The 26,945-nt window shown below is 51.5% G+C and overlaps 9 protein-coding genes across 9 annotated transcripts; 7 read left to right on the top strand and 2 right to left on the bottom strand.

The window, feature by feature from the left end:
* Nucleotides 1-54: 54 nt before the first annotated feature.
* On the top strand, nt 55-1,403 carry LCB3 (PAP2 domain protein; the record flags this gene model as incomplete). The annotated part of the gene is made up of 3 exons (XM_046084575.1): nt 55-716; nt 780-1,276; nt 1,336-1,403. The coding sequence occupies 3 exons, from the start codon at nt 55-57 to the stop codon at nt 1,401-1,403; spliced, it is 1,227 nt and encodes a 408-aa protein (XP_045940538.1).
* A 1,980-nt stretch (nt 1,404-3,383) lies between these two features.
* LDX57_002930 (SUMO protease ULP1) lies at nt 3,384-6,659 on the top strand (the record flags this gene model as incomplete). Its single annotated transcript, XM_046084576.1, has 1 exon — nt 3,384-6,659. The coding sequence occupies one exon, from the start codon at nt 3,384-3,386 to the stop codon at nt 6,657-6,659; it is 3,276 nt and encodes a 1,091-aa protein (XP_045940539.1).
* Nucleotides 6,660-8,730: 2,071 nt separating this feature from the next.
* Nucleotides 8,731-10,293, top strand: LDX57_002931 (uncharacterized protein; the record flags this gene model as incomplete). Its single annotated transcript, XM_046084577.1, has 2 exons — nt 8,731-9,481; nt 9,545-10,293. The coding sequence occupies 2 exons, from the start codon at nt 8,731-8,733 to the stop codon at nt 10,291-10,293; spliced, it is 1,500 nt and encodes a 499-aa protein (XP_045940540.1).
* A 1,852-nt stretch (nt 10,294-12,145) lies between these two features.
* LDX57_002932 (zinc finger HIT domain-containing protein) lies at nt 12,146-13,505 on the bottom strand (the record flags this gene model as incomplete). The annotated part of the gene is made up of 3 exons (XM_046084578.1): nt 12,146-12,866; nt 12,939-13,406; nt 13,459-13,505. The coding sequence occupies 3 exons, from the start codon at nt 13,503-13,505 to the stop codon at nt 12,146-12,148; spliced, it is 1,236 nt and encodes a 411-aa protein (XP_045940541.1).
* Nucleotides 13,506-13,988: 483 nt separating this feature from the next.
* On the top strand, nt 13,989-14,916 carry LDX57_002933 (oxidoreductase, short chain dehydrogenase/reductase family; the record flags this gene model as incomplete). Its single annotated transcript, XM_046084579.1, has 4 exons — nt 13,989-14,036; nt 14,091-14,386; nt 14,468-14,765; nt 14,827-14,916. 4 exons carry the CDS (start codon nt 13,989-13,991, stop codon nt 14,914-14,916), a joined length of 732 nt encoding a protein of 243 aa, XP_045940542.1.
* Nucleotides 14,917-15,304: 388 nt separating this feature from the next.
* LDX57_002934 (glycoside hydrolase family 16 protein) lies at nt 15,305-16,302 on the top strand (the record flags this gene model as incomplete). Its single annotated transcript, XM_046084580.1, has 5 exons — nt 15,305-15,740; nt 15,815-15,846; nt 15,906-16,081; nt 16,150-16,202; nt 16,259-16,302. The coding sequence occupies 5 exons, from the start codon at nt 15,305-15,307 to the stop codon at nt 16,300-16,302; spliced, it is 741 nt and encodes a 246-aa protein (XP_045940543.1).
* A 283-nt stretch (nt 16,303-16,585) lies between these two features.
* Nucleotides 16,586-17,797, top strand: LDX57_002935 (putative endo-1,3(4)-beta-glucanase; the record flags this gene model as incomplete). Its single annotated transcript, XM_046084581.1, has 1 exon — nt 16,586-17,797. One exon carries the CDS (start codon nt 16,586-16,588, stop codon nt 17,795-17,797), a length of 1,212 nt encoding a protein of 403 aa, XP_045940544.1.
* A 603-nt stretch (nt 17,798-18,400) lies between these two features.
* Nucleotides 18,401-23,407, bottom strand: LDX57_002936 (uncharacterized protein; the record flags this gene model as incomplete). Its single annotated transcript, XM_046084582.1, has 5 exons — nt 18,401-21,576; nt 21,636-22,429; nt 22,496-22,636; nt 22,881-23,004; nt 23,062-23,407. The coding sequence occupies 5 exons, from the start codon at nt 23,405-23,407 to the stop codon at nt 18,401-18,403; spliced, it is 4,581 nt and encodes a 1,526-aa protein (XP_045940545.1).
* Nucleotides 23,408-26,154: 2,747 nt separating this feature from the next.
* Nucleotides 26,155-26,922, top strand: FCF1 (rRNA-processing FCF1 family protein; the record flags this gene model as incomplete). Its single annotated transcript, XM_046084583.1, has 4 exons — nt 26,155-26,190; nt 26,260-26,495; nt 26,559-26,724; nt 26,782-26,922. 4 exons carry the CDS (start codon nt 26,155-26,157, stop codon nt 26,920-26,922), a joined length of 579 nt encoding a protein of 192 aa, XP_045940546.1.
* Between the last annotated feature and the right edge of the window lie 23 nt (nt 26,923-26,945).

A 26,945-nucleotide genomic window follows, 5' to 3' on the forward strand; every position in this document is an offset into this window, starting at 1 on the left:
AAAGATTTGCTATGCCTCCCACGCCCACTATCGCCGCCGCTGCAACGGATCACGATGTCCGGCTCCGCTGCTTTAGAATACGGCTTTCCTTCGACGCACTCGACAAACGCCGTTTCTGTCGCCGTGTATGGTCTCGTTCTGCTTAATTCAGAAGACACAGCCATGAGTCCCACCGTCAACTTGATCCTCCAAGCCATAACTTATCTCTACGTCTTTTCCATTGTGATTGGTCGCTTGTACTGCGGAATGCACGGATTCTTCGACGTGATTGTGGGCTCGTCGCTCGGCGCTCTCCTTGCTTTTGTCCAATACACGTACGGCCCGATTATGGAGGAATATGCGCTCGCAGGTCGTAACAAAGAGGTTCTGGCTGTGGTGCTGATCATCCTGGTTCTCGTTCGCATCCACCCCGAGCCTGCGGATGACTGTCCCTGTTTCGACGATAGTGTGGCTTTTGCGGGAGTACTGTTGGGTGCCCAAGTAGCATACTGGCACCTTGCACTTACCCAGGCCGAGTTCGCGGTCGCCCCTATCCCGTATCGCATCGAGAATTTGGGAATTATCAAGACAACCCTGCGTCTAGTCATCGGGGTGCTGTTGCTCTTTACATGGAGAGCGAGTGCGAAACCTTTCCTTCTACGGATTCTTCCTCCAGTATTCCGCGGCTTGGAAAAGCTTGGTCTCATTCTTCCTCGTCGATTCTTCACTAAGGCTTCGTAAGTTCAATCCCGATCGTGAGTTGATCCAAGGATTCGGTAATTAACAATTTGGAACCACAGCGAGTACACCAAGGTTCCCGCGCACCTCAAGGATCACGAAGTCCTCCCCAGCTTCTCCGATATCCCCTCGATCCTGAAAAACATCCGCCACCCCAGGCGACGCGCCATATCGGTCGGTCCGCAGTCCGAGGCCGACGCCTACGAAACGCTGGCATATCGTGAGAAGCGCAGACGGGAGAGTCTATCCAACGGCAAAATGGCGGCGCCCGTGCCCGAAGAGACGGAGGACGATCACAGCACGTCCAGACTCGGCGCAACACCCCGACTTTCGCGCAAGCAATCGAAACTGCACGATTTCGAGAACATGATGGGCACGGGTAGCCCGCGCATTGCGACCGGAGTCGACACTAACTCCCGCCTGTCGCCGGAGACGGAGCCCTTCCCCGACTTGGAACCCGAGCCCGTCGAGCCTGACGAGGATGAGGTTTTCGCGCAGATCAAAAAGCCCCGTGTGCGATATGACGTGGAGGTAATTACCAAGTTGGTTGTCTATTCCGGTAAGATCTCCCTTGTTCCTGCGAAAATTTTGGGCCTCGACACTGATTATGAATAATAGGGATTGCATGGATTGCGATGGACTGGGCGCCTTTTCTATTCGAGCACATCGGCCTTGGTCCCAACTAAAATAGAGGAGCAGCAATGACGGGCTATTCCCTCACGCTGGGAGGTACCTTTTGATCCTCGGTTCAGCTAATCGAGCCGTCCGGGCGATCGCTGTAAAATACTTCGCATTCTTGTATATATGATTTTGAAGGGCGGGTTTTTGGAGGTAGATGTACTATGACATGTATTTGGAAGTCAACGTGCCTGACGAGACTAGAAAGTATGAATTTTATGCAGATATTCACAGATACTGGCGTGACTATTCTACGTTCTAACCCGGGAAATTCGAGAGCGACAAAGATAATTTTAGGCCGCAGGAAGATGCCTTATGCCTAAGGCCAGTAACTTGCAGACGAGGCAATCCGTGGTCTTGTATGGAGCAACGCGTCAACAAACCACAACAACTTCAAAATCACCACCAGTCATGGCTCTTTTCCGCTGTGAAGAAAGAATAAATTAAACATGATGATTACGAGAAAGATAAGACGCGTTTAGTCCCTTAATCTATCCTTGGAGAGACTTAACGACCTGAAAGCATCTTTTGTGGGGAACCTGCCCTCAAACATATATATCTTATCACCCAGGATTGGCTTCCCCAATTCTTTCCAATCGCGTCATACGGAATCTGTACTCAGTGCTATTTAAAATGCCACAGACCAGGGATTCAGTTTGGAATTGTCTAAACTAAAGGCTAAATCAACCCTAATAATAGTTTCCATCCTATCTGACTGTCATACTCCGTCGTGGAGCTATCTTGACATACTCCGGGGTGTCTCCCCGCGGGAGTTCCTTGACCAGCTTGTTGATTGATCATTTGGTGTTAGGTCGTGAGGGTGATGTCTGGGTGTCAAGTATAATCAGATTATCGACAAACTCGAGAACTCGAGCATCGAGTATATCAAGACAGCTGATCTGATATTCATAGCTACTGTACCTACGCAACAGGCAAGCAAAAACGAAATAGAGATGACGTAGTTGGAACCTGCAATCTCCGGATCTGCGCCTTTGCAGTTTCTTGGGGCTTAGCCAACGCACGGAACAAGGTGGATACTGGCATGATCATGGCGACACCAGCAAACGTACGATGAGAACAATTTCCTGATTGATTTTGGCATGGTTACATGGGTTAGATTCTATGACACTTCCCTCGCCTGCTCATTTAGAAGCCGGCCTTACGCTGACTAGGCTGGGAGAACATCGGTCTTACGGTTTCTTCGTGGTGAGTCCTTCATCCGATCTAGCTCGGACCAAGGATCAGAGCTTGGTGCTCTCCAAACTACTTGTCTTGGGATCAGCGAATACAGAGGATACTACTCCGTAGTGAAGGCTTGAGATAGAATGCGACAACGGGAGTCTTCCTCCTTGTCGAGACGAGTCCGTAGTGGGCGAGGTCTGGGGGTCCTACTCTGCCCAAAAACCTAGAATCTTATATGAAGATCCCGGGGAAAGTTACTGACCCGTCAACATAAAAGGAGGCTCATAGATAATCTACGGGAGAGCCCGTCGGCTGCGCTGCAGAGACCATGGGACTAACCTGAGGCAGCAGACACGTGACCAGCCCAAAGTAGGCAAGCGCGCTGCCGCTGTTCACGGCTAAACCCGAACGGGCACCTTCACGTCTCCGGACCCGCGACAGCTGGGAAACTTCACCTCCGCGCTCAATTGGCCGCGACTTCACTTTCTTGCTAGTGCTTTCCCAGAGAACCACCATTCACCACAGCGACAGTCGCAATTGCCCACAACAACAGATTCACTCATGGACTGTGAAGGTAAGTCCTTTTGTTTTGATTTCCCTCTTCTCCCACTTCTCCCACCTTTCGTCTCTCTTCCACCACCATCTTCCTGCACCGTCTCCAGCGCAACATTTCCCAAAAATCTCTCTGCTCCCTGCAAATTTCCTGCTTTCAAGCTCTTCTTTTGTTTTACACACTCGAAAATCTACACTTCCCCAAGTTTTGGTTCAATTTGAACTTCAAACAAAGCAAAATGGCTGACATCGAGATGTCGGATCAGTACCACCCTGTCGATGACGAGGACACGATCATGCACGACGCCAGCATGCTTCCTGCCGACGAGTCTGAACTGGGGGTCATGGATTCTTCTTATGATCCTATGGACATCAGTCCCCTCCCAATGAGAAATCGATCTCCTGTTGGCGCTCAGCCCAAGGGCACCGTCCCGGGTCACCTTACCAACCCCTCCGCTGTTGCCTCCGGAACTGGCCAGAACGACGCGGCGCCCGCCTTCCCCAAGTACAATGGAAGGGGCTTTTTCCAGAATCTCACCCGTTCTCCCGTCATCCGTGTGACTCGACGATTCTCGCCTAGGTCCCCAATTCACAACCCATACCTTACTACCATCGATCCTGCAAAATCGGTCCTGCGACCCCTGCATTTACAAAATCAAACTCCTGTCAAAGATCCCCTCGAGAGAATGAAACGAATGTTCCGCCCCCGTGACAAAGGGTTGGTGATGGGCAATTCGTCTGAACAACTCTCCGAGAAGAAGATCGAACAGGTCCCCCAAATCAAAATCTCCGAACCATCCACTGAGGACAAGCCTGCTGCACAGAGCTCCAAAGACGCGACTACCCTTCATCTGAATGTGAAGGAAACGTCTTGCAGCTTTCAGTTCCCGTTCAGAGTTCATGAACCGGAAGCATCCCGGAAGAGATGCTACAACGAGGGCCCAGCCCACCCCTGCAACTACCAGGTTCCTGAAGTGGCCGGTCACATCAACACCAAGTATCGCCGCGTGAGCATTAACGACTTTCCGGTCTCGGCCATCAAGGCGAATGACAAGCAAAAGTCCGCCACTCCCACCACTGCTCCCAATGAGCCAGCTCCCCTCTCAGCTCGCAATGAGTCTCCTCACTCTCCTCCCACCCATGATCATCATGCGGCCTCCGATCGCATAACCGATGCGCACGCCCAAAACGGCCACAGAGCCTCTACTATTACCACCCCTTACCACATGCCCGGCGCGTGGCCCGAATCATTTCCTGTCTGCGATGATCCTCTCTATGCTACAGTTGAGGACGCTATGATGACAGGTGCTATTACTACTGTTCAAGACGATATTATTATGACTGATGAAAACGAAAACCCCAAAACAAAAGTTAACAACATGGCGATCGATTCCATGGAAATCGATGAGCGTAACCAAGCAACCCAAAACATGGACCTTGACCAGAATGAAGCCCCTTTGCTGGAGCAAAATGCGAACATCTGGCATGGCTACTGGCAGGCGGCTTACCAGGGAACCACGAAGGCAGTTGGCACTTTGCTCAACTTCGTCAGAGACACCTTTTCTTCCGCTCCCTCGTTTGGACCCGTTGTCGACCAGACCTTCAGCATCTTTAGACGGCGCCGCCGTGCATCTCCCGAACATCGTCGCGCATCTCGTGAATCCTCCCCCTCCCATCAGCACTCCCCGACACGAGCAAGCCTTCGTTCGCTGCCCGAAGAACAGCGCCACAAAATCCGTTGCCACAAATGGCGCAGCGACCGAGGGTTGGCAGGCCCAGTTGCGCTGCCTTTCCCTAAACTCCACATTGATTACCCCCAGTCTCCCGCGTCTATCGATTCATCTTCAAACAACTATCAGAAGATGTCGGGGGCCATGTCGCCCAAGCAAGCCAAGAACCCAAAATTCACACACAAGCAGAAGGGGAAGCGCATGCACCGTAACAGACATGAACGTTCCAGCTCTAAACACGATTCTCGAAACGCAAAGGGTAAAAGGTCCTCCATGTACGGCGTCCACAAGCGATCTGGAAGGGCCACCCCTCACAAGCAGCCTGCTGCAGCTAGCACTCAGCCAAGTCAGGCATGGGTTCAGCCAATGAGCCCCAATGTTCATCGTCGAGTGTTTTTCGCTCATACCCCCCCAAGAAGATACCCCGAGCTGGCCGAGAAGGAGCGGCAATACGCTGCCTGGAGAAACGGTCTCGGCGAAAAGCGCAGAAAGGAGAAGGAACTCGAAGCTCAGATTCAGGAGGCTGCGCGTGCTGCAGCTGCGGTCCGACAGGAGGCAACGGGCCCAGCAAACGATAAGCGCACATTGAACGAGAAAGAAGCCATCAAGGAAAAACAGGAAAACCAAGAAAAACAGGAACAAAAGAAAGGTCGCAAAGTCCATTTCGCCGAGTCGCCCAAGTTGCCCACTGAGATTGCACCGCACCTTCGTTCTGGTGCATTGCAAACCAAGCCAGATGAAGCACAGAAGGAGAATATCGCCCCTACGACTGAAGAAACTGAGAAAGCTCCCGAAGTTATCGTCGAGAATGTCCCAGAAGTTGCCGTTGCCAATGAAGCGCCCCCCGATACCGCTTCCGAGTCCGAGACCGACGAGGATCCGTGGCTTCGACTTGAGACCCCCTTTGGAAGACCCGTTTCTGCTGTGAGATTGTTCTATCCGGATCCCCAGCCACTTCCTGCTGGTAGAACAGAATCCATCTACGCATCAGAATGGCGCGAAATGGAAGAAGAAGAGAAGCGCAAACAGCGCCAGACACGTATCCGCCCCGACGGCCCTGCCGTACGTCCACTCAGTGAGGTATGGGAAGACAAAGTCTCCGAACTCAGGCGCTTGCCCCCCAGTCGGAAGGTTGCGACGACTCTTAACGGCGATCCCTTGAGCCAAAAAGATCTGGCGACTTGCTACACACCCATGGCCTGGTTGAATGATGAGGTGATCAATTCTTACCTCGCCCTTATCATCGAGTACCTCCGCCGGACCCACAACAACGCGGGCCGGCACGACAAGCCGCGATTCCACGCATTCAACTCGTTCTTCTTTGCGAACATGCGCGACAAAGGCTATGAGAGCGTCCGTCGTTGGGCCTCCCGAGCCAAAATCGGGGGCGAGTCTCTCCTGAACGTCGACACCGTCTTCGTCCCAGTCCATCACAATTCCCACTGGACATTGATCGTTGTGAAGCCGATGGCCAAGACCATCGAGCATTTTGATTCTTTGGGCCCGCCCTCTCGGAGCCACATCGCCGTGATCAAGTCATGGCTCCGGGAGGAGTTGGGCCCAAAGTTTCGGGGGGACGAGTGGACGGCGTTGCCGTCCCAGTCCCCCCAACAAAACAACGGAAGCGACTGCGGCGCTTTCCTGCTTTCCACTGCCAAAGCAGTGGCCATTGGGCTCGAGCCGATGTCCTACGGCGCAACCGACGTGCCATTGTTGCGCCGTAGGATCGTGGCCGAGCTCATGGCCGGTCGTCTAGAGGGGGAGTTTGACCCCGCCCATGGTGGAGAGGTGCTGCTCTAATTGGGGGAATTAGAGCGCCTCTTCCTCTCCACCATGGGGACGACCGAAAGCGCCGCAGTCCATCAATGTCCAGTGGGGACAACTGGGACGAAGACGGTGACGTTTTTTATTTCAAGTTTTTCTTTTTCTTTTTTCTTTTTTCGTTTGCTTTTTGTTGCTTTTGTTGTTTTTTGTTTTTGTTTAGCGCTCCGGCGCGTGCATCCATCGGAGTTTGTCTATCTTTGTTAGAGTATAAGAAACGGGCATGGCGTTTGTTGTCCGAGTTGCATTTGTGTTGAGTGATACCCCGTCAGCTGAAGCTTTTAAGCTCCTGACTGCATTGCAAGCGTTGAGATTAGAGACCATTAGCGTGGTGTTTGTGTACAGGACTCTGTTTTTTGATTTTGTTGGATAGGCTCAGCTTACATCCATGGATGTGGATATTGATGTATTACAGACAGGGAAGCCCATGTGTTCGAGTAGTTTTGTATGATTAGAACACTGAAAGATCGAACTTGGAGAACGCTATCTGCGTATCGCAAAGTTAAATTGTATCATTCTGCGTAGCGGTTAGCTTGTAGTGCTGAACGGCAATTATCTTCAGTCATTATCTTCTTCAACCGCCATCTACAATGATGGATTAAGGTGACGATGAGCGCAGCGAGGTTATACGAGACATTTCAGAACGAACAGAAAGTCAGCTAGTATTCTCATTTTGGCGTCACCAGGCCTTCAGGCTAGCACTGAACTACGGGCATCAAAAACTTCTAAAACCGATGGAAATCTTCTCGAGGTCTCGCAGGGCAGACATGTGGACCTCTTCATCTAGTCAGCCGCCACGGCAAACGCGTAGACCTCCCAGTGTCACTTGTTGAACCATAATATTACGTCTGGTTACCTATCTGATGGGTGAATATCTAGGAGCCTATACCGGAGAAACATAGATAATCTACGCCGCGTCTCATCTCCATTCAATCTCCGCCCACGTAAATCCCCTGTACGTAGGGTATATTTCAGTCGTCCGGACTGAGTTAGGCAGCGAATTGAGTCGAGAGATCAAATCAGTTATTTGACCGATGTAGGATCAGACGAACATAGTCGGTCGCTCCCCTCCAAACGGCAATTCTGCGCCCTAAATATGCTCGGTTGGTGGTGGCCCACTTTGTATGGGAAAAGGGATCCCCCCAGAATCACTTTCGGACACCCCATCGATTCCACGCACGATTATAGGCCGATCGAGGTTGGTGGTTCCGTGAGAGAGATGGACTGTGATGCAAAGTTCTTGTTGAATTCCTGCTGAATCCCCTGGTTATTCCCTCCCTGTTGGCTCCGTCAGCAGGAGTTGGTGGTCTGCGGCGTGCCTTCAACTCAGCCAACTGGCATAGTTAGTTGTAGATAGTTGAATCTGGCGATGTCCGAAAAGGTGCAAACCGACGGTATATAATACTGGCCGTGACGGTAACGTTTCAGCGCAACCCGAAAGTCTTGGCGGTCAAACCGAAGCCAGCTGACCCCTCAGGCAGCCACTGACGGCGTGCAATCGTGCCACCTCAGGCAGAACTCGCCTCGTCCGATTCGGCCAGCGCGCATCGATACGCCAGGGGGGTATTGGTAATACGCAACCTCGTGTCTCCAGGTAAGTAAACATCATCAGTGCTGTATTGGCAGAGGAAGACGATATACTTATTCTCAGAGTAAAATCTTAGATCCTACAATTGTAATCTCTGAATATTCTATTTTTTTCTCCCGATCATTATGACTGATCCTGATAGCCGCCGACAATGAATTGCGATTAGGGCTGCCAGGTGGTCAGGCGCCAAGCCGAGATCCCGTGTTGGCCACGAAAACGACGGTCAAAGGAGGGGGCGACTTTCTCTCGACCGTCATCATCCATCATTCACTATCATCAGCCAGATCACATCCACCCCCAACCCCATCAAATCCATCGTTTTCACTATCAAAATGGACGTTGTTCGTTGTTAAATCTGCTGGGTGACGTCAGTGAAGTTGAAAACCCGTCGAAATCATCGAACTCTATCCCTATCCCTATTACTATCCCTATTTATCACTACCGCCATCACTATCTCCCGTCATGACCGCCACCCTTGAACGCAGCGTTTCTCGAACCTCGAGCATGTCGGTACCGATATCTAGCCCTAGGCTCTCGCTAAGACACGAAACCACCCCGCCCAGTCTCTCCGATCCCGCCCTATCCCATCTCCATGACCGGTTAACCCTGCTGGATTCGCGTGTGCTCGAATTACGTTCCACAATCCTCACCAAAGACGGCTACATCGATCGACGCAATCGTGAGGACGAACACATTCGCCGGGAATTTGAGGCCCATCGCTCGATCTCGAGCCGTATTGATCTGAACGTTGTCGCGTTGCGAACGGATGTCGACCAGCTAAAGTCAGGCGTATTCCAACTGAAATCGAGCATCGGCCAGTCCGGCAACGAGACCGTGTTCCTACGCAGCGATGTTGACCGTCTCTCAAAGAATATCGACCAGATACAGTCCGACCTGAAGCAGCTGCAGACCGATGTCTGTGGATGCAGTGTGGAGATCAGTAAACTGCATGCGACTATCAGCCAACTCCGAACCGATCTGATTACCCTCCAACATGAAACCACTCGCCATCTGAACTCGGTCTTCGATCGGTTTTCTCTGATCGAATCCCGTATGAAGCATTCGGAACGCGTTCGATTCAACTCGCTGGCTCATACAACACACGCTCCCATAACTCCGGTCCCGGTCGTTGAAACCGACGGATCTTTGCAATGGCCCGAATATTTCCCCAGGACCGTGTGGCGGTTCTGGTGTTTGAAGAAGCGAAGTCGGGGTGAGTGAAAGAGATGATAAGGTAGATTCGTGGGGTTTCTCTAACAGTAGTGTTCCTGTCTAGTCAACCGCTTGGTCCAGTTAGCCGATTTCTACGAGCTTGGAGGATATCAGTACTGGGGTCGGATGCATCAAACCGAGTCGACGTTCGGAAGTGACAGTGAATCGAGCGACTCTAGTGACTATCCTTCCAACTTGACCCGCGCCGAGGCCGTCCGCTTATACCCGGAGGCGGCTCACCAGGCTCTGGCAGCAACCCTAGGCTTGGTGTACTACAAGATCCGCAACGAGGTTGGAGAGGGTCCGAATGCCCATTTGCCCGCCCGTCCTCCGAAGCGCCAGCAGGAAGAGGTGGTCTCGGCCCACTCCGGTTCCAAACATAAGCAAGTGAAAACGCGTCGGCCTAACGAAATGTCGCCCACTGCTCTCCACAAGCTGGTCACTGGCCCCTCTTTAGAATCGAAGTCCATAGTGTCTGAAGAATCGGACAAACTCGGATGGAATGCTCGTTCTGAGACCTCTGACGAGGCCATGAGCAAGCTCCGAGGGATCGTTTCCGAGGAAGTGGGCACATTGCTTCGGGCTTTAGAGCGAGGTCGTATCAAACTCAAACCTGGCCGGAACGAACGACCGAATCTTTCGCCTACCGAATCCAAGGGCTCTCGCCAGAGCAAACTTGGCCTCGACGGGGCGCAAGATGATGACGAACGTACCTTACCAAACACTATCCCCACCGAGATAGTCTCTCCTTCCTCTGGAAAGACGGAAGAACATGAACTTCCTGATACTGCATCTAATTCTACGAGTCCATGAAGGACTCGTTGACAGTTGATTCACTCAAAGGTAGACCAGTCGCCGGCGGCGACTCCGATAATCTCGCCGAGACCGGAAGGGAAGTCTCCGCGGTCGAAGATGCCGGCGAAGACGCGGATATGGCGCTCTAATAGGTGGACTGTCCACCATCGAATGATACTTTCTCACTGAATCGTGAGGAGCCTTTGGAATGCCTTGGCTTCTAAGGTTATGATAAATTAGCAGCATCTTGGGAATCAGGTTTGGCATTTATGGCGTCTTTTGGATATGTATTAAAGATACCCTTTTGGTTTGATTATTTGGCGATTCGTCCGTAGCTTTTGAATTCTTTGATCTATTTGTTCTGTTTGTTTGTCATTTTAGGAGCAATTGAGCAGTGATATTGACATATGACCCTACAGTCTCGATGCCGAATGAATCGAGATACCATTTGTCGTCGTCGGAATGATACTGCGATATCCGGACTTGCCCACCGAGGTCCGCCTGCGATATTATTCCTTGTAAAGAGCGAGCCATACCTTGCAGCTGTACGGATTAAGCTTCCAGCGTCCCTGTTAAATTTCATTGGTAAGTCCCGCAATTGTCAACCTGTGATTGGCATCTCCTGGTTTTGATCAATCCCTATCCCCCAAGGTATCCAAGAAGGGATATACAACCAGGTATATCCACTATCCCTAGAATATTATAGACATTAGTCTGTGACTGGTCTTTATCGAGAGCCTCTACTACTCAGATACTGCAATTCACGAGAGGTCTATGGCACCATTGAAAGAAATGAAGACCTCAGTGCCCGACGATACCTCTACTGAGCTATGCTCGTCTGGCACGGGTGCCCTCGATAATGTACTGCATTGCAGCACAGATACAGATGTATATCTTACATGACTACCTTCGAGACATTGCTGGATTATATCATACCATACAATAGTGTGTTATAACGAGCGGATGTCCGACCCAAAGCTTCAACAATGCACATCGACCAGACTCGAAAGATAATACAGCTCCACAAGCTGCCAACCACTCGAGAGCCCTCTTGTCTTGAATATATTAATCTTGGTAAAGATAAAAATACGCTGACTATCGATGAGGTGAGTTTATTATGGGGTTGACACATCCAAGTAGTCGTTCGAATTGGCTGGATTGACATACACTATCTCCAGTCGGTGACAATCCTTTTCTTGATCATGTGGAGAGCTTGATATTCAGTCATCTCTACGAGGACGCCTGACTGATCTTCCTTGAGTTACCATTCTCTCATTTTGTCCGACTCACCCCCTGGCCATCCCAGAATGTCCCGGGCAGTTGTTGCAGGTCAAGTTCCTCTTCCATTGACAGGGAGGGGAAGCTAGTCGTACTGTCGGCTGAACAGAATTGCACCGATGAAAGTCGCGAGCCCCCTAATATCTAAACAGGGGACGATGACGCGATTCAAGAGACCGTCTAAGCCCATGAATAGCAAATATGTTTCACGAGCAGCTCGAAGTATCGCTGTAAACGCCTGGTCCATATAGGCCAATTGGACGTCGCCCTTACTTGTCAGCACTGAATGGCTGTGTCCTTGAGTCGGTGAGCCCTTACGATCTTTTACGATGCCCGTCTTCAGCACGACGCCCAACTCACATTGGGGCAGGTTTATCTTCAACGTATTGGTGCAATTGGTCTATGCGACGTAAATCATATAAGGAGCCTTACTCTTTTTCTATGAAAGCTCGTAGAATAGTTTTACATAGTACTGATTGGTCACTACTGTCAAAAATTTTGTATCCATGCAAAAAATGCGATCCGTTGTGAGGAACCAACCCTGAGTCCAGCTCGGGAATTATATTACAACCAAAGAGAATAGATTGATCAATTAATCCGCTGCCACTGCAGGAATGGGCTCAAACAGATCCTGTTTTAAGACCTCCAAAACCTTCTTTTCGTCAATGTTCGTAAGATCTTTCGAGCCAGGTAGCGGCTGTGTCTCAACCTCGGCGGTTATTTCACTAATCTCAGGCTCTGGGTCAGGATGTGTACGGGTGTACTCCTCCTCTAGAAGGAATCGGGGGTTCTCGGAGTCGGTATTAAATGCTTTCGGAGACTCATGCAACACATAGATGGTAGGGAACTCCAAGACAGTACGCCCTCGGAGGGCCGAGGTAAAATTGATCTTGGGCGATAACGGAATCAGAACATTTTGCTTGGTAGTTGTTCTCGGGCGGTGCAGATAGAAAAAGACATCACGGTGGGAGATGATCTCGGCAGATTGTGTTGACGATTGTTGACCTGGAGCGTCAGCCGACTGTGTCTCGTTCTCGACTGGCGGCGTAATCGTGTCTTCCTGAGGCGTTTGTGTATCTTCTGAAGGCCCGCCGCCTTCAATTGTTTCAGAAGCAGGCTCTGGTTCCTTCTCTTCGCACTGCTCCGACGACTGCTTCTGCTGCTCTTCCATCTTTTTCTGCTCCTTCTCCTGCTTGGGTAGAGGATAAACTCGATCAAAAGCCTCTGCAATGGTACTCGACTCAAGACAATGTCTGCTCCGCTTCTGACCGTCGGGCATAATCCACTCGACCGTCCAATTCAGACTTTTAGCCCTACACACAACCATACCAGTTAGTATCATCGCCTCCCACAAAACATGGCAACTGTAAACAGATAAAACGTACTTAGGATGCCACCTCGACCCATTACTCTTACTCCGACTCATCCCCTTCGGCGCCCGAATAACTTTGACGCCTGCATTCTCAGCACCGCGCATAAACGCCGCCTCGCCCCTGACCATTCCACCGTCGTTGTTCGGTCTTTTTCTCTTCCGCGCGCCGTCGCCCTCGCTTTCGACTTCGTGTTCGAGCCCCACAGCAGCAACATCGGTATACGTGTGTCGCTGCGGATCTACCTGGATGCCTCTGTTATCCGCATCTCGTTCGGCGCGTTCGATCTGTCTTTCGATGCCCGTGATGAAATTGAAGTCGCGGTCAAAGGCAGCTTCGGTGGCTAGTTCGTTGCGACGGAGGTAGGCTGCTGGATCGCGAACACCGGAGCATTGAGACCAGAGCTTATGACGGCGCGAGCAAGGGAGAGAGCATGTGCGAGTTGAGCAGCGAGGACAGCGGTATTTGGGCGCGTTGATATGACTGTTGTCGAGTTAGGATTTGTCGCGATAGCGATGTTGTGCATGTGACCTACCAGATGGAGCAGAGGTCGGATAAGAGAGCATCCTCTGAGCTAGACATGTTGAGCTATAATATACGAGTAAAGTTATGCAAAGAAATGAAATGAAAGGTTCACAGAGAAAAATGGATGCGAAGAGAGCGAGTTGGAGAGCGGCGGAAGAAAAGTTGGAGAAAAGTTTCGATGCTTATCGATAGCGATCGATGCCTCAGGCCGCTATGGGTCTAGCCTTGTATAGATTGGGGACTGGCCGGCCAGGACTTAACTTCTTCATCAATTCTATCATAACCATCGTCGCTTATCTGTTAACATGCATGATCGACAAAGCTCCGAAGTTCTGATAGAGAAATCTACAGCCATGGATTGCACCAGATTAGCTCATTGTGATTACTGATCTTCTCCGCAGCGATTTCTAAGCACCGCTTGCCAACGCCCGCATTGAATGACGACATACGCATGGATATAAGTATGAACCCCTCCATCATTGATCAAACAATAATCATCATATTAACACAACCTACAGTTGAGTAAGGAGTATCATCATCATGTCTGCTAAGCCCATCGCTGTCGTCGCTGGTGTTGGTCCCGGCACAGTATGTCCCCCAATCTATTCATACTATTTATACAACCAAAACTAAAAGATCCAGGGTGCCTCGATCGCGCGCAAATTCGGAAAATCATACAACATCGCAGTACTAGCTCGGAATCCGACAAACTTTGAAGCCGTTGTCAATGAAATCAAATCCAACGGCAGCGAAGCCATCGGCATCAGCACCGACTTAACAAGCTCGAGCAGCGTCCAATCCGCATTTGATCAAATCACTCAGAAATATCCAGACTCTCCTTTAGCAGCGGCAGTATTCAATCCGGGTGGTGGCTTCGTGCGAAAGCCGTTCTTGGAGTTGACGGAGGAGGAATTCGTGCAAGGATACGATAGTCAAGGGTACGTTGCACACAGCTCTTGTCGATACAGTCCATGGTCACACCATACTAAGTTGGACACGGAAGCTAATCGTCAGAATAGAAAAGGAGCATTTAATTTCGCCAAGAGCTCACTCCCTCTGCTTCTAAAGGCTAAGCACCTTCAGCTCCCACCGACCTTGATCTTCACCGGCGCGACAGCCAGCATCAAAGGCTCCGCGACCTTTTCAGCTTTCGCGACGGGCAAATTCGCCTTGCGCGCGCTGGCACAATCTCTAGCTCGCGAATTCGGCCCTCAAGGCGTGCATGTCTCACATGTCATCGTCGATGGGGTGATTGATATTCCTCGCACGAAGGAATGGAAGTTCGAACACGAAGATGCCAAACTTGATCCTGATGCTGTGGGTACCTTCCTTGGGAGTGCATCTTTCACATGCAAGGGCAGAGACTAATCGTGTACAGATTGCGGACTCCTACTGGCATTTGCACACGCAGCCTCGAACAACATTCGGATTCGAATTGGACCTGCGACCCTATGTGGAGAAATGGTAGCGGTTTACGGATACATCGGAGTAGAAGGCCATTCGAGCCGTCCAGGCTTTCAGGCGATAACAGTGGTCGATCATACGGTTTATAGCCATATTCCGGCGGGATGAGGGGTAGATTTAATCTAATGCAGCGTAGCTTATCACATCATCTCACTGAAATAGATTAAATGAAGTGACAATGTCTCATTGTCAAACCCAAATCGGGCAGATCGGCAGGTCCGCTGTCTGGGATACTAGCGGGATCGTCAACGCGAGACGGAGTTATCCTGACAGCGTATTGCTATAAGAAGTCCAAGAAACGCACTGTAAAAAGACCCTGATACAGCCCGATCTCTTTCTTCAATTGACTGTCCACTCTTGTACAAAATACGATAAGAAGGAGCAGAAAAAAGATGCACCTCCCAACCACCCTCCTCACCTTCCCGCTTGCGGCCTCCGCAGCAACAACCCTCATCCCAACGACTGCCTTCTACTCCGTCTCCTCATTGGAAGAGTATTTCGCTTACCTCTACCCCTGGGGCTCCGACCACAATGGTTCCGCCCGGATGAAAGGCAACTCCACCGACCAGGAGTACATCTCCGTGGCAGACGGGACCTTGACTCTCGTCGCGAAGCGCGTTTCTGGTGAAGAGCCTACCAGTGGGGGCCAGGAAATCAACTACCTCTCTGGAGCGGTGCATTCTGCTACCACTTTCACGGTGGAAGAAGGCTCTGGATTCAACATCGAGGCGGAGTTCCAAGCTCCTGTCGGCACCGGCACTTGGCCTGCTTTCTGGCTGAATGGGGCCAATACCTGGCCGCCTGAGATTGATCTGGCTGAGTGGAAGGGTGAGTTTCTCCGCTCAGATATCAGTTGCATATTGCATAAGCTGCTTGGGACTAATGATTTGGTGACTCTGCAGGAACCGGAGACATCAGTTTCAACACGTTCAATGTAAGTTCTTTTATCCTACACATACATACAGGACACGAGAAACGAACTAACAAACTCAGTCATCCTCTGAAGTCCAAGCCCTGGACACGGAGTATCCATCGCCGGATGACTTCCACACCATTCGCACCGAGATCCGCGACGAAGACGGCTCCAACATCTCGGTGGCATTCTACCTCGACGACAAGCTCCTGACGACCCAGTATGGCGGAGAATATGTTGGAAAGCCACTACATCTGTGAGTCCATGCACTTCCTTTCTCCCATTAGACATTAGATCGCCGAAAATTTTATTGACGGAGTCCAGGATCATCAATTTGCAAATGGAAGGCTCGTCTGGAACCCCGGGTCCCTCGGAAGGTGAGTCTTGTATTGGCTCCTTGATTGCGTGAATGGTTTTTGACTGAAATGATTAGACACGTACTATCGTATTCGGAATCTTTCCTTTGAACAGATCTAGGCGAATAAACTATTGAAAGGGGAGAAACCATGTGTAGATAGATAGGTACATTCTCAGTAGCTCGAGTGCTGCACATACTTCCGCCCTAGGCATAAATGTAAACAACTCATGCATAAGCCACATGACTAAGCTACATAACCATGACAGCATCCCCAGCTCTTCACAACTTCTCCTCACTTCTCCTCTCCCCCTCTCAACTCGACTCAATTCCACCCCAAACACATCCAATTCATCCACTAAACAACCAAACACCAACCCGCCACCTCGCTCACACCCGACCAACATGGTCCTCGACGACGCCTCCCCCCAGGCCACAATGGGCGGAGGAGAAGGAGGAGGAGCAGGCGGAGGCACCTTCGTACCCGAAAACACCGAATTCCCCATCCCGAAATTCTACCCACGACAAGTGCGCCCGGAGCTCGTGGTCCGCCCAGATTTATTCATCATGGCCTTCTACCCGGGCCCGTGGCAATGGCGCCGAAAACTCACATTCACGCTCAACCGCCGACTAACCAACATGGAAGCCATCACGGAGCGGCCCCTCACGCAAGACGAGATCGACGCGATGGTCACACACACGAGTCGACGGGTCTATCACGAGCGATTCGGAGCGCCGCTGGGCCTGGCGCAGACATATAACTCGATATGCAAGACGCTGCAGAAATGGGATACCTGGCGAGTGTATTACCATCGGGAAGGGAAGTGGGTGCATCCGGTGGATGGGTTCAAGGCGTTGCGGGACATGGCGATGGCGGATTCCGCGAGCGCGGCGAAACTGCTGGGGACGGTGGGGGTGCGGGGGTTCTTCTGGACTCTGCTGGCGTTGACGGCGTCGACGATGGGGGCGACGTTTATGGAGACGCTGAACTTGGCGATGGATCCCCGGTTGGCTGATTTTAGGGAGGTGGCGAAAAACCAGGATCCTGAGGTTAAGAAGCGGAAGGCGATGGAGGCGTGGAAGCGCGAGGCGGCTGAGAAGGCGGGCAGGATTGTTCCGGGGATTGCGGGCGACCAAACGAACCCAGGAGCGGAGCAAGGGCAGCAGCAGCAAGAGCAGTCGGCGTCGGCGTCGACGAGTTGGGGATCTTCATCGCCGTCGCCGTCGCTACCTCCTAGAGCTCGGCCGGTTGCGGAACAGTCTCAGGGTGCCAGTTTCTTCGATGATGACGATGCCAGTCCCACGGCTCCGGAGTACAGGCATGCCGAGGGCAGGAGCCAAGGCGGAAGTGCCTGGGACCGGATCAGACAGCACACTATGTCAGGTTCGCCAAGCCAAAGCGGCCAGAGTCCACAAGCCAAGCAGGAACAGGGAGGATGGAACTCATGGCAAGGGGCATCGAGTTCTGGCTCTGGCTCTGGCTCTGGCTACTCCTCTTCAAACCCGGATTGGGGTAGACAGCGGGAGCGTGAACAGTCGCAGGCGGAGTTCGATCGGCTGGTCGAGGCCGAAAGGAATGCCGGTACTGATTCGTGGAGTGCTGGAAAGCGTTGGTGAGGTTCGATCTACCCTGCCCAAGGCTAGTGATTCCACGGAAGGGATGTCTTATTTTCAATGTACGTTTAGCCAATCTCGCCTATTTTCTTACTCTTTCTCGGTGTAAATTCTCTACGTGTGAGCGCTTCAGTAAATCAATAAGGGGGCGCATTCGATTATCCAATTATATGAACCTGGCTATAGCACGGCATACCTATGGACCAGGAACAAAAACAAAGTTCACTTCCTAATACACGGGTTGAAATGACTTTTCCTGCGCTCTTGCAGACCCGATACAGATACGAGAGAGTGTAAGAAGAAAAGAATAAGTAAATGTAGACAGAAAGGTATCAAGTCGCTAGGACACGAAAAGACCCAAATCTGTCAGACTATCAAAGAAAGGGTATAGAATCAAAGATAAGGAAAAACAGCTTTGACGGTAGTTATACCATTAGGATCTGGAATAGCAAAGAAAGAAAATCATGAACCACAAGCAAAGGTCGTTAATCGTAAGATCCAATATTCCAAATATTCGAAATTCATCCATAACAAATAAAGTAGTGAAAGAAAGGAGCAATCAAAACAAGGAAATTCATAAATGACAAACCAAAGGGGCGAACTGCATTACACCCGACTTTCAGCCATTTGCACGCTTTCGTAAGGTGTCTGCATCTCGCCAGCTGGCACCCAGGATTCGGGTCCACGGCTACCCATCCGGGTCAAGTTGCGGATTTTGGAAGTGAAGCTTTCGTTCACACTTCGACCGCGACGGTGATCAAAGGACATTCTACGGCGCTCGAGAGATGGTCGTGTCTCCATATTAAGCGCCGGAGCGGCGGTCATTGCACGAGGGAGCAATTTGCCCATGTTCTCATTATCGTCAATGGCAATATCAATGGTGCCGGAAGACTCTCGCGGGGATGCGCTGCCCGACGATAGCGGAACGAACGGGGGTGGCGGCGGGGGAGGAGGGTTCAGGTGCTGCAGCTCTGGTAGAATGGGTGGGTTTTCGACCTGCTTCTGTTGCATGGCGTTCTCGATAGTTTCCTCGATGCTGATGGTCACGGGAGAACCCCCGTAGCTGTAGCCACCTGACCCGCTCATCTCCCGCGAGCCCCCCCGACGATGGCCCGCATTTCGACCTCTGCTGGTTGAGCGACTCCTGGGAAGACGCGGATTAAATCTTGGATGGGTGGGCAGGTCAGTGGGCACGGGTCCTGTCTGCTGGTTTTCGGGCACTGGCACAGACATGGACCGGCCGATTCGCTCCGCCTCACCCATGAAATATTTCGGGTCGGTTAGAAGGGTGGCACTGTCAGGCACAGGCGGAACTGATGGCACAGTTTCCTCGTATCCATTATACCTCGGGTGTCGCATTGCCTTCGGAGTTGAGGGTAATCCCGGCGGGCCGCCTGATCGGGACGAATTGGAATCAGAGCTACTTGGATATTCGGGCGATCCTTTGCCCGATGAGACTCTGCGCCGTCCCGGTGTCCGGGGTCCAAAAGAGTTGACCGAGAAAGGTGGGCTCTCCAATGCGCTCCGCGAGGGTTGCAACTCTCCCGGGAATGGGATATTGGGTGCCGATGGATTGCGCGCAAGCGAAAGGCGTCGTGCTTCCAGCTCTGCGGCGGCAAGCTCTTTCCTCCTCTGTTCGGAGAGTCCAGTCGGTGGCACCGTGGCTGAGTGTATTTCCCTGGCCTGTTCTGGAGACAGCATGCTTGCGATCACCTGGGATTTAGGATCTAAGACAAGTTCATCACTGCCTTGACCAGCCATCATCGACTCTTCTTGGTCATGAAGCGTGTGTGGTCTCGACTCGTGACCTTGACGGCTGCGAGACCTCACCCTTGTGCGTTTAGTGTCCGGGGAAGAGTCGCTGGTAGCGCCGGTGCCTTTATCTGGCCGACGGCTACTACTTCGCTGTTGAGCTCTGAGTCGCTCTCTATCACTAGTGACCAGCCTCAAGGCGTCATCCGTGACGGACATCGGGATCGGGGAAGAGGGAGACCTCGGACGTGACATCGGTCTGTCCATGCTGCGACCTCTTGAAGGCTCATTCTTCTCCAGGGCCACGCGACTAGCCGTGTGCCGACTAGAAGAGCGGTTGTTGCGGCGCTCTGAAGAATTCCTGGATCGGGGTTTCTTCACTCGACTTGTGCTCCGTGCTTTGGATGCAAGCTTGTTTCGGTGGCTCTCCTCATTTTTCTCGATATTGTGATAATGAGCCACCTCCTCTGGAGACATTGGAACTGGAGAAGAGGGAGAGCGCTTGGCTGCAGGGATATAACGGTTTTCATGTCGTCCCCTGGTCTCTTGGGAGGTATTCCTAGAGTGATGCCGTCGGGCAGAGCTCTGACTCGCGGCATCGTCCGTATTCCGGCGACCACGGCCTTGGGAGCGGTGGCCGTGGGTTCGTCTTGCATGGTAGTTTGCTTCATCAAGACTGCTTATATACTGGTCGATGCTCCGACCACTGACACTTGGACTCTTTGCAGAGCTGTAGCCGTTCAAAGTGGATGCCGGGCTCCTGAAACTGCCCATCATCGGATCCGATTGTTCATGCAAGTCTTCTTGGGACGAGTCCGCGTGAAGCAATTGGAGCTGCAAGCTGTCCGGCTTCCGATCTCGAGATCCCATTCGGCTATGAGATCGCTCTTGGAGGGCATCGAATATACCCACAGAAGGGGAAGGAAGGCCCTTAATGCCTGCGAATTTGTCTGAACTTGCTTGAACCGCGGTCTGAGGACTCGGCTTATAGCTTTCATCCGGATCGTAGCGCGCGGAAGTCAGCAAATTAAGCGGGGTTCCTTTCTGCTTGGGCTGTTCTTTATCTTGAGGATCGTCATTTTCCGAAGTTGAACTATAGTCCTCAGGCTTGTTGAAGCCGTTGGAGGGGAATGTTGGCGGGTGCACATCCACGGGTGTCTCTCCAATAGACGGGAGTCGTCGTCTTGAGAACCCTGGTGTTCCCGTTCTAGTATTCATGGCGTTGTTGAGACTTTGAGTATTATTCATCTTGTAAGACCCAAAGCCTCCGGGCGAAACGGCGGATTCGGCGACGGCAGATTCGGCGATTGGGGTGATTCCAGGAGCATTGGTCGGTGTCCGGTCATCAGACTTGAGCCCAGGGAATCGGAATTTCTGGTTTGGTTGAGAGTCGAAGGACGTGATCAGCTTGAGTGCTGGGGTTTTGGCTGGTTGCCGCAAAGTCCCTGAGCCTTTGGGTTGAGGGTTGGGAGGAGCCAGCAGATTCGCAGGGTTTTGGAATTGTGGCTCCGGGGATGTCATTGGAGATCTCTTTGAAATTACTTCTGCGAATGAAGCAGCCTGTTGAGCAGCTGGCGATGTCCAAGGTTCTGAAGGTTCCACTCCTGTACACATAAAACAGCGGATCGCAAGCTGCTGTTGGGAGTGGGAAACAACATGCTCTCCCCAACACCTCACTAAGAAGGATTGACGTTGCCAATCAGTGGGTGTAACAAGACAGGCCATCAAAATTGCCTCCATGTAGTAGTTCTGCGACACATACACCTCGATGGCATCGTTTCTGTCTCCAAGCCCGAGCAGAACGGTAGCCGAGGTATGCACGTCGCCAATTTCCAGTAGCTTTTGGACAAAAGCCTGTCCAACTTTGTTAGCCTGCGACTCACCACTCATCTGGCTGAAGGCTAAAAGCATCCAATCTGCGGTAGAAGCAGGGCCCGAGGAAAGCATAGAAACCATTTCGTCGGTATCTGATTCTCCAAGCCACTGTGCTAGTACAATGGCGCTTGGACTCCCGGGGGTGTGACGGCTGACTAGTTGAGGGATTAGCAAATGAAACCATTAGTGAAACTATGCACGATGAGACACGTACGTTCATCGTTAATCAGTCCATCAATGTCACCCTCCCAGCCAAACACAAGGCTCAACATTTGCTTTCGTAGGTCATCCGGGGTCAAGTGCGATTCATCAAGTGGGCGATGTGCTCTGTACGGCACGTCATTGAGGCGTGCACGGGTGAAAGGAAACAGGTCGATCGGTTTATCGGCAGGACTCAATTGAACCTCGTTTCTCAGTCGAGAGCCAGCACCAGCACGCGAGCTTTTGACTGAAGACATCGACACCGACGAAGCATATGCATAAGACGCGCCAGACGCCTGGGGGGTCTCTCTGCCACTGGCTGAAGTCATGGAGAACGAGGTACCGGTATGACCGGATCTGCTGGGTGGCGAAAAGGGCATCATTCTGTACTTGCCAGAGGAGGCCTTGGAGCTTACTGAGTTGGCATGGCTGCGGGCGGAGGCAGGGCTAGTGAGGTCCGCACGTTGTTGTCGCACAGCATCAATGCCACTCGAGTCATACGGAGCACGTCTGGTTCCAAATAGCGGACCTGACTCGCGCATATCAGGGGCCTCTTGCAGAGTCCGAGGTGACATGGAGCGCGTTCTAGCCTCCTCCAAAGACGCAGGAACAACCCCAGCAGGCAGATGTTGTACATTGGCGACCATAGCTGGATTTTCCAAATCATACTGCTGCACTGTATACTGAGGACCCAGTGTGAATAGAGTGGCTGTCGAGCCATAGCTAGCAAACCCGCGAGGATTTTCGATTGTAGGAACCGGCTCCGAAGTGACATGCTTTGTCCTGACGTCCCAAGACCATGTTTCACTGGATTTTTTTGAGCCATGCGTTTAGTTTCTCTGGTTCACTCGAATGGTTCGTTTGGAAACTTACCCGTCCAGATATTGAACAATTCTTCCGTTCTTTGACCAAGCCATCCACTTGGGCTCTTCAGAAGAGGAGGTATCCGACCTCTTCAAAACTCGAATTACTCGTGGTGGCTCCTTGCCGGGCGGTTTTGCAACGCTCCAGACCCTGAGATCACCATTAGCCGCCAGGGTGGCTAGCATGTCCGACTTTTGCTTTGATGACGACGCATGCCATGCCAATGATACTATCGGGGACGGGCCACGGGAAGTAGTCATGGTATGGAGAATAGTAAACGTTGGATGAAGCGTTGTTATCAAGATTGAACCATTTTGGTATCTGATATTGGTCAGTTCACTTCTCTATGCTTTCGGTTCACCTTGTTCTTTGCCAAGTGCTGATGGTCACGTACCCAATAGCATAAGTCCGACAATCGGACCCCGGCGCTAAAGCAGTAATGGGATCGAAGATCGTACGGCAAGATATGTTCTCAGAGGTGGACGGTTCAAAGAGAATCACATCACCCTTTTCGTTTCCTAGCATTACACACGTGTCAGTACTGAAATCGAGAATATATCGACGAATAGACATACCAAAAACCACATTCCCATTTCGCATCCACGATGCAACCCGTAGCTGTTCGAAGGAGGCAAACCGTGCGATTGCATTTCCCGTGAACAAATCCCAGACAATTGCCGTCTGTCCGACATCGTAGCTGACCACCAATCTCCCCGCACCTCGTTCACTAACATTATCCACGCTTATGAAACTCACATCCTCGCCGTGGCCTTCGAACTTCCGTTCGATCGCAAGCGTATCATGATGCAGGCATAAGATAACCGACCCTTGGGCATATAAAAACAGCGAGGCCGTCGACGCACAGGGTCCGAAAGCGTTAGGTGCAGGTACATGGGGCTGTGATGGCATTGGAGGCGCCATTGGCTTGGAATTTGTAGCTCGCGGTTCCGGGACGGGGTTTCTGTTCCATGCCAATTCGACCATTCTTTCCAGCCACGCCAACTTGAAATTGGTGTACGGTTCGTCAGGGTACTCTTTTTCTGCTCAGTCCTTTTTATCTCTGTACGAGACCTGTGAGTGGAAACCTCTTGAAGTGTCCTTTTGAAAGATGCCGAGTGTTTACCGCTTCTGAAAAGAATCTGGTCTTCCAAATTCCGTCCAGAAAGCCGAGGTGAAACAATGTGTGACAGGACAAACGACGTTCAAGAGCATCCCCACAAAAGCACCATACCCATTGATCGGGAACGAATAAGACAATGAATTGTTGGCACCGGCTCGGCTCGTCGCTGTCTCAACCTGCCACAATTCTAGATGTCTCTAGAGAAACCGAGACACTGCCCACTATGGTACCTATGAAAGTCTAGAGGGGCACAGAGGATCAGCGACTAGGTCAGAGAAGGATGACAGGAGAACCGACAGAACGGTCCGGACAGCGGTATGAAAAGAGGGAGGGGGGAGGGAAAATAAGAGGGTTAGAAAAAGTAGGTAAGATTGTTAATTTGGACCAAGGACAAAGCGGGACGGGTGAATATGCAGGCGAGGAACATAGATGCAGGAGACAAACCAGGAGGACAAGGCACTCGGCAGGTTACCACGTTGGTGACATATGTTTCTGGAGGGAGGAGAGGGGGAGGGAAATCAAAGAAAAAAAAGGCCTACCTGGGCAGAGAGGCGGGGAGAGGGGAAGAACCAAGCGACAAGAGCTTGTAAAAAAATAAAAAAAGAGAGAAAGACAGGGTATACGGAGTAGTATGATTTTCGGTTTGGTCTTTTTGTCTCAACCGATCCTTTTTAATCTTTATAATTTGATAATATTTTCATTATCCTGGCCGTCTCGCGATCTGATCCCGTAGGATAGTAGGTTTCGTCCGTCTTCACATCGACCATCCAAACAGATAGGCCGGCGGGTAGAGAGCATCCGTCCGACCATCTGAGAGGTCTCCAGAGGCAACGGCACAAGAAGATCGAAATCTCCAGCCGTCGAGCAATTGGAGCGTACGACATGGAGACGGACGGGCGCTACCAGGGACAGGAGGGCGTGGAGCAGGCCGTTCCATGACTTCATTAGCGGACGAGTAGCAATGGCAGCGAGACGGGCACACCAACGAGCATGCAGCAACGGGCCATGATAGTAGTCGATCCTCGGCGGCACGACATGGATTCGATCGCATGTTGGTGATTGGCGGTGGAGAGTGCAGAAGGCGTTTCTTCACGCTGCACCTCTCATCACCTCCCCCGGCCAATCACGGCACGTGCCCCAACCTCAAGTGACCTGCCCGGCGCGTAAAATGCCACTTCTCCCCTTCGATAGGCACGCCGTCCACAGGCCGTGGGCACGCCGTCGGGGACGTGAAATGCTGTGGCTTAACTGCCGTGCTCAAATCACATCCTGATCCTGCGCGATATTAATAGACCCCGTGCTGGTCCCTCTGCGCCTACTTTCTTGTCGGCCTGTCTAGTATACCAATGGTATAATACCCTGGGGAGGGGAAACCCTCTGCGAAGTAGGTTCAGTGGTCGTGCCTATCGACCGGTGCTTGGAATGGCAAGAATTAAGAAGCCGAAGCAACAGAGGGAAAAAGGGGGGGACGCAGTCATCAGCGAATGGAAAGGAACAACTCTCTTGATTGGATGCGATAGCATCTGCAGTAGTTGCAAATGACATCAGGGGTTTGTTTCGAATTCAGACACATGCCAACCGGTATAATTGATGGGAAATCGATCAGTCGTGCATATAAGCCTAATTATCATCTACTCCGTATGTCGCTCATCATAACGAGCCTGGCGGTAATCCATCCATCAATCGGCGTTGAACCCCGGTGGAGCCTCTTGGGAGGGGAGTAAGGAAAATCGACAATTTGAAATTGAACGTCGAAAACAGGAAAGGAAACGATCACAAACATCGTACAGGCACAATGTTCCTGAGATTATCTATACGAAGCGAAGAGTGAGCGTTCTCTCAACTCTGCTCAAAGCGGATGCAATGTGATGGATGTGATCAACCAACAGACGGTTGTGATTTGCCAGCGTTGGCGAAAAGGATAAATGGGCTATTGCGGGGGTGTCCGAGAGCTCAGACGGTGACGAGAAATTTGGTCCGATGTGATAACGAGGGGGACTCATCCTCCCGTACCCACAGTTGATGGAATTATACGAACGATGGGGCCTATGATCTTGATGTTCGATCCCTGAACCAACATGGAAAAGGAGTGCTGTCACGGTGGCGGTTTTACTGTCATGCCGTCTGTAGGAATTAAACTCCCGAAGGCCTGGATCGTTGACCGCTACCTTGACTTGATTTGGGTTCGGCCACGGTCATTCGTAAGACTAAAGATAAAGAGTAAGAAGGAGGGATGGATCCATGGATGAGGAGTAAAAAGAGTTGCTGGCCGGTCTTGGAGAATATTGAGGCCTTGATTTCCAGGTGTCAATGCTGAGTCATTCCGGCGGGTCGACGATAAGATAAATCCCTTATCGGGCATATGTCGGCCCGTTGAAATAAATCATTTTGATTCTCGATCGCCGGCGACAGCACGACCCTAGAGAGTAGACCACTCAATTTGTTGGACTGATAACTTAATATCTGGAACCCTTTCTTTCGAATCCAATCATATATTGCCATTCGTTTTTGGTATCCCTCCGCGAGACCACCTTCCTCCGTCTTCACCATGGGTGTGGCAAAGAAGACCAAGAAATTTGCTCAGGTACGTGATTCTCGTCTACAAACCCGGGTCGTCTCGAGAATCATCAGCTAATGCAACACGCCCTCTTAGGTGAAGCGCGCTATCACCAAGCGCGATGAGCGCGTCAAGCAGTCCGCCGCCGGCAACAAGAAAGACGACAAAAAACCCAAAGACGAAGTGATCCGACACATCCCCAATGCCCCGTCGAACATGTTCTTCGCCGCCAACACCGCCCTTGGACCTCCCTACCATGTCCTCGTCGATACCAACTTTGTGTCCCACTCGATCCGAGCGAAGACGGACCTGCTCACATCGATGATGGATCTGTAAGACTGGCCTCGTTCGTCTGCCCCGAGGCCGAAATCATTGGCTTACGCTTCTACGAACAGATTATACGCGAAATGTATCCCCACCTTCACAGACTGTACCATTGCAGAACTCGAAAAGCTCGGAGACAAGTTCCGGTTGGCGCTGCGGGTGGCCAAGGACCCCCGATGGGAAAGAATCAGATGCAGTCACCCCGGCACGTATGCTGATGACTGTATAGTTGACCGGGTATGTGGCACACCGTCTCTGTCTGCAGTCAGTCAGAATGCTAATATCTTTCCATAGGTGTCGAAACACCGAATCTACATTGTCGCCACGAACGATAAAGACCTGGTCCGTCGTATCCGCAAGATCCCCGGTGTACCGATCATGAAGGTCGCAAGAGCCAAATTCACTATCGAAAAGCTACCGGATCATTTCGAGTAAGATGGGGAGGCGATGTACAAATA

The sequence above is a fragment of the Aspergillus melleus genome (assembly GCF_016097325.1).
Source record: "Aspergillus melleus strain CBS 546.65 chromosome Unknown contig2, whole genome shotgun sequence".
Taxonomy (NCBI): Eukaryota; Fungi; Ascomycota; class Eurotiomycetes; order Eurotiales; family Aspergillaceae; genus Aspergillus; species Aspergillus melleus.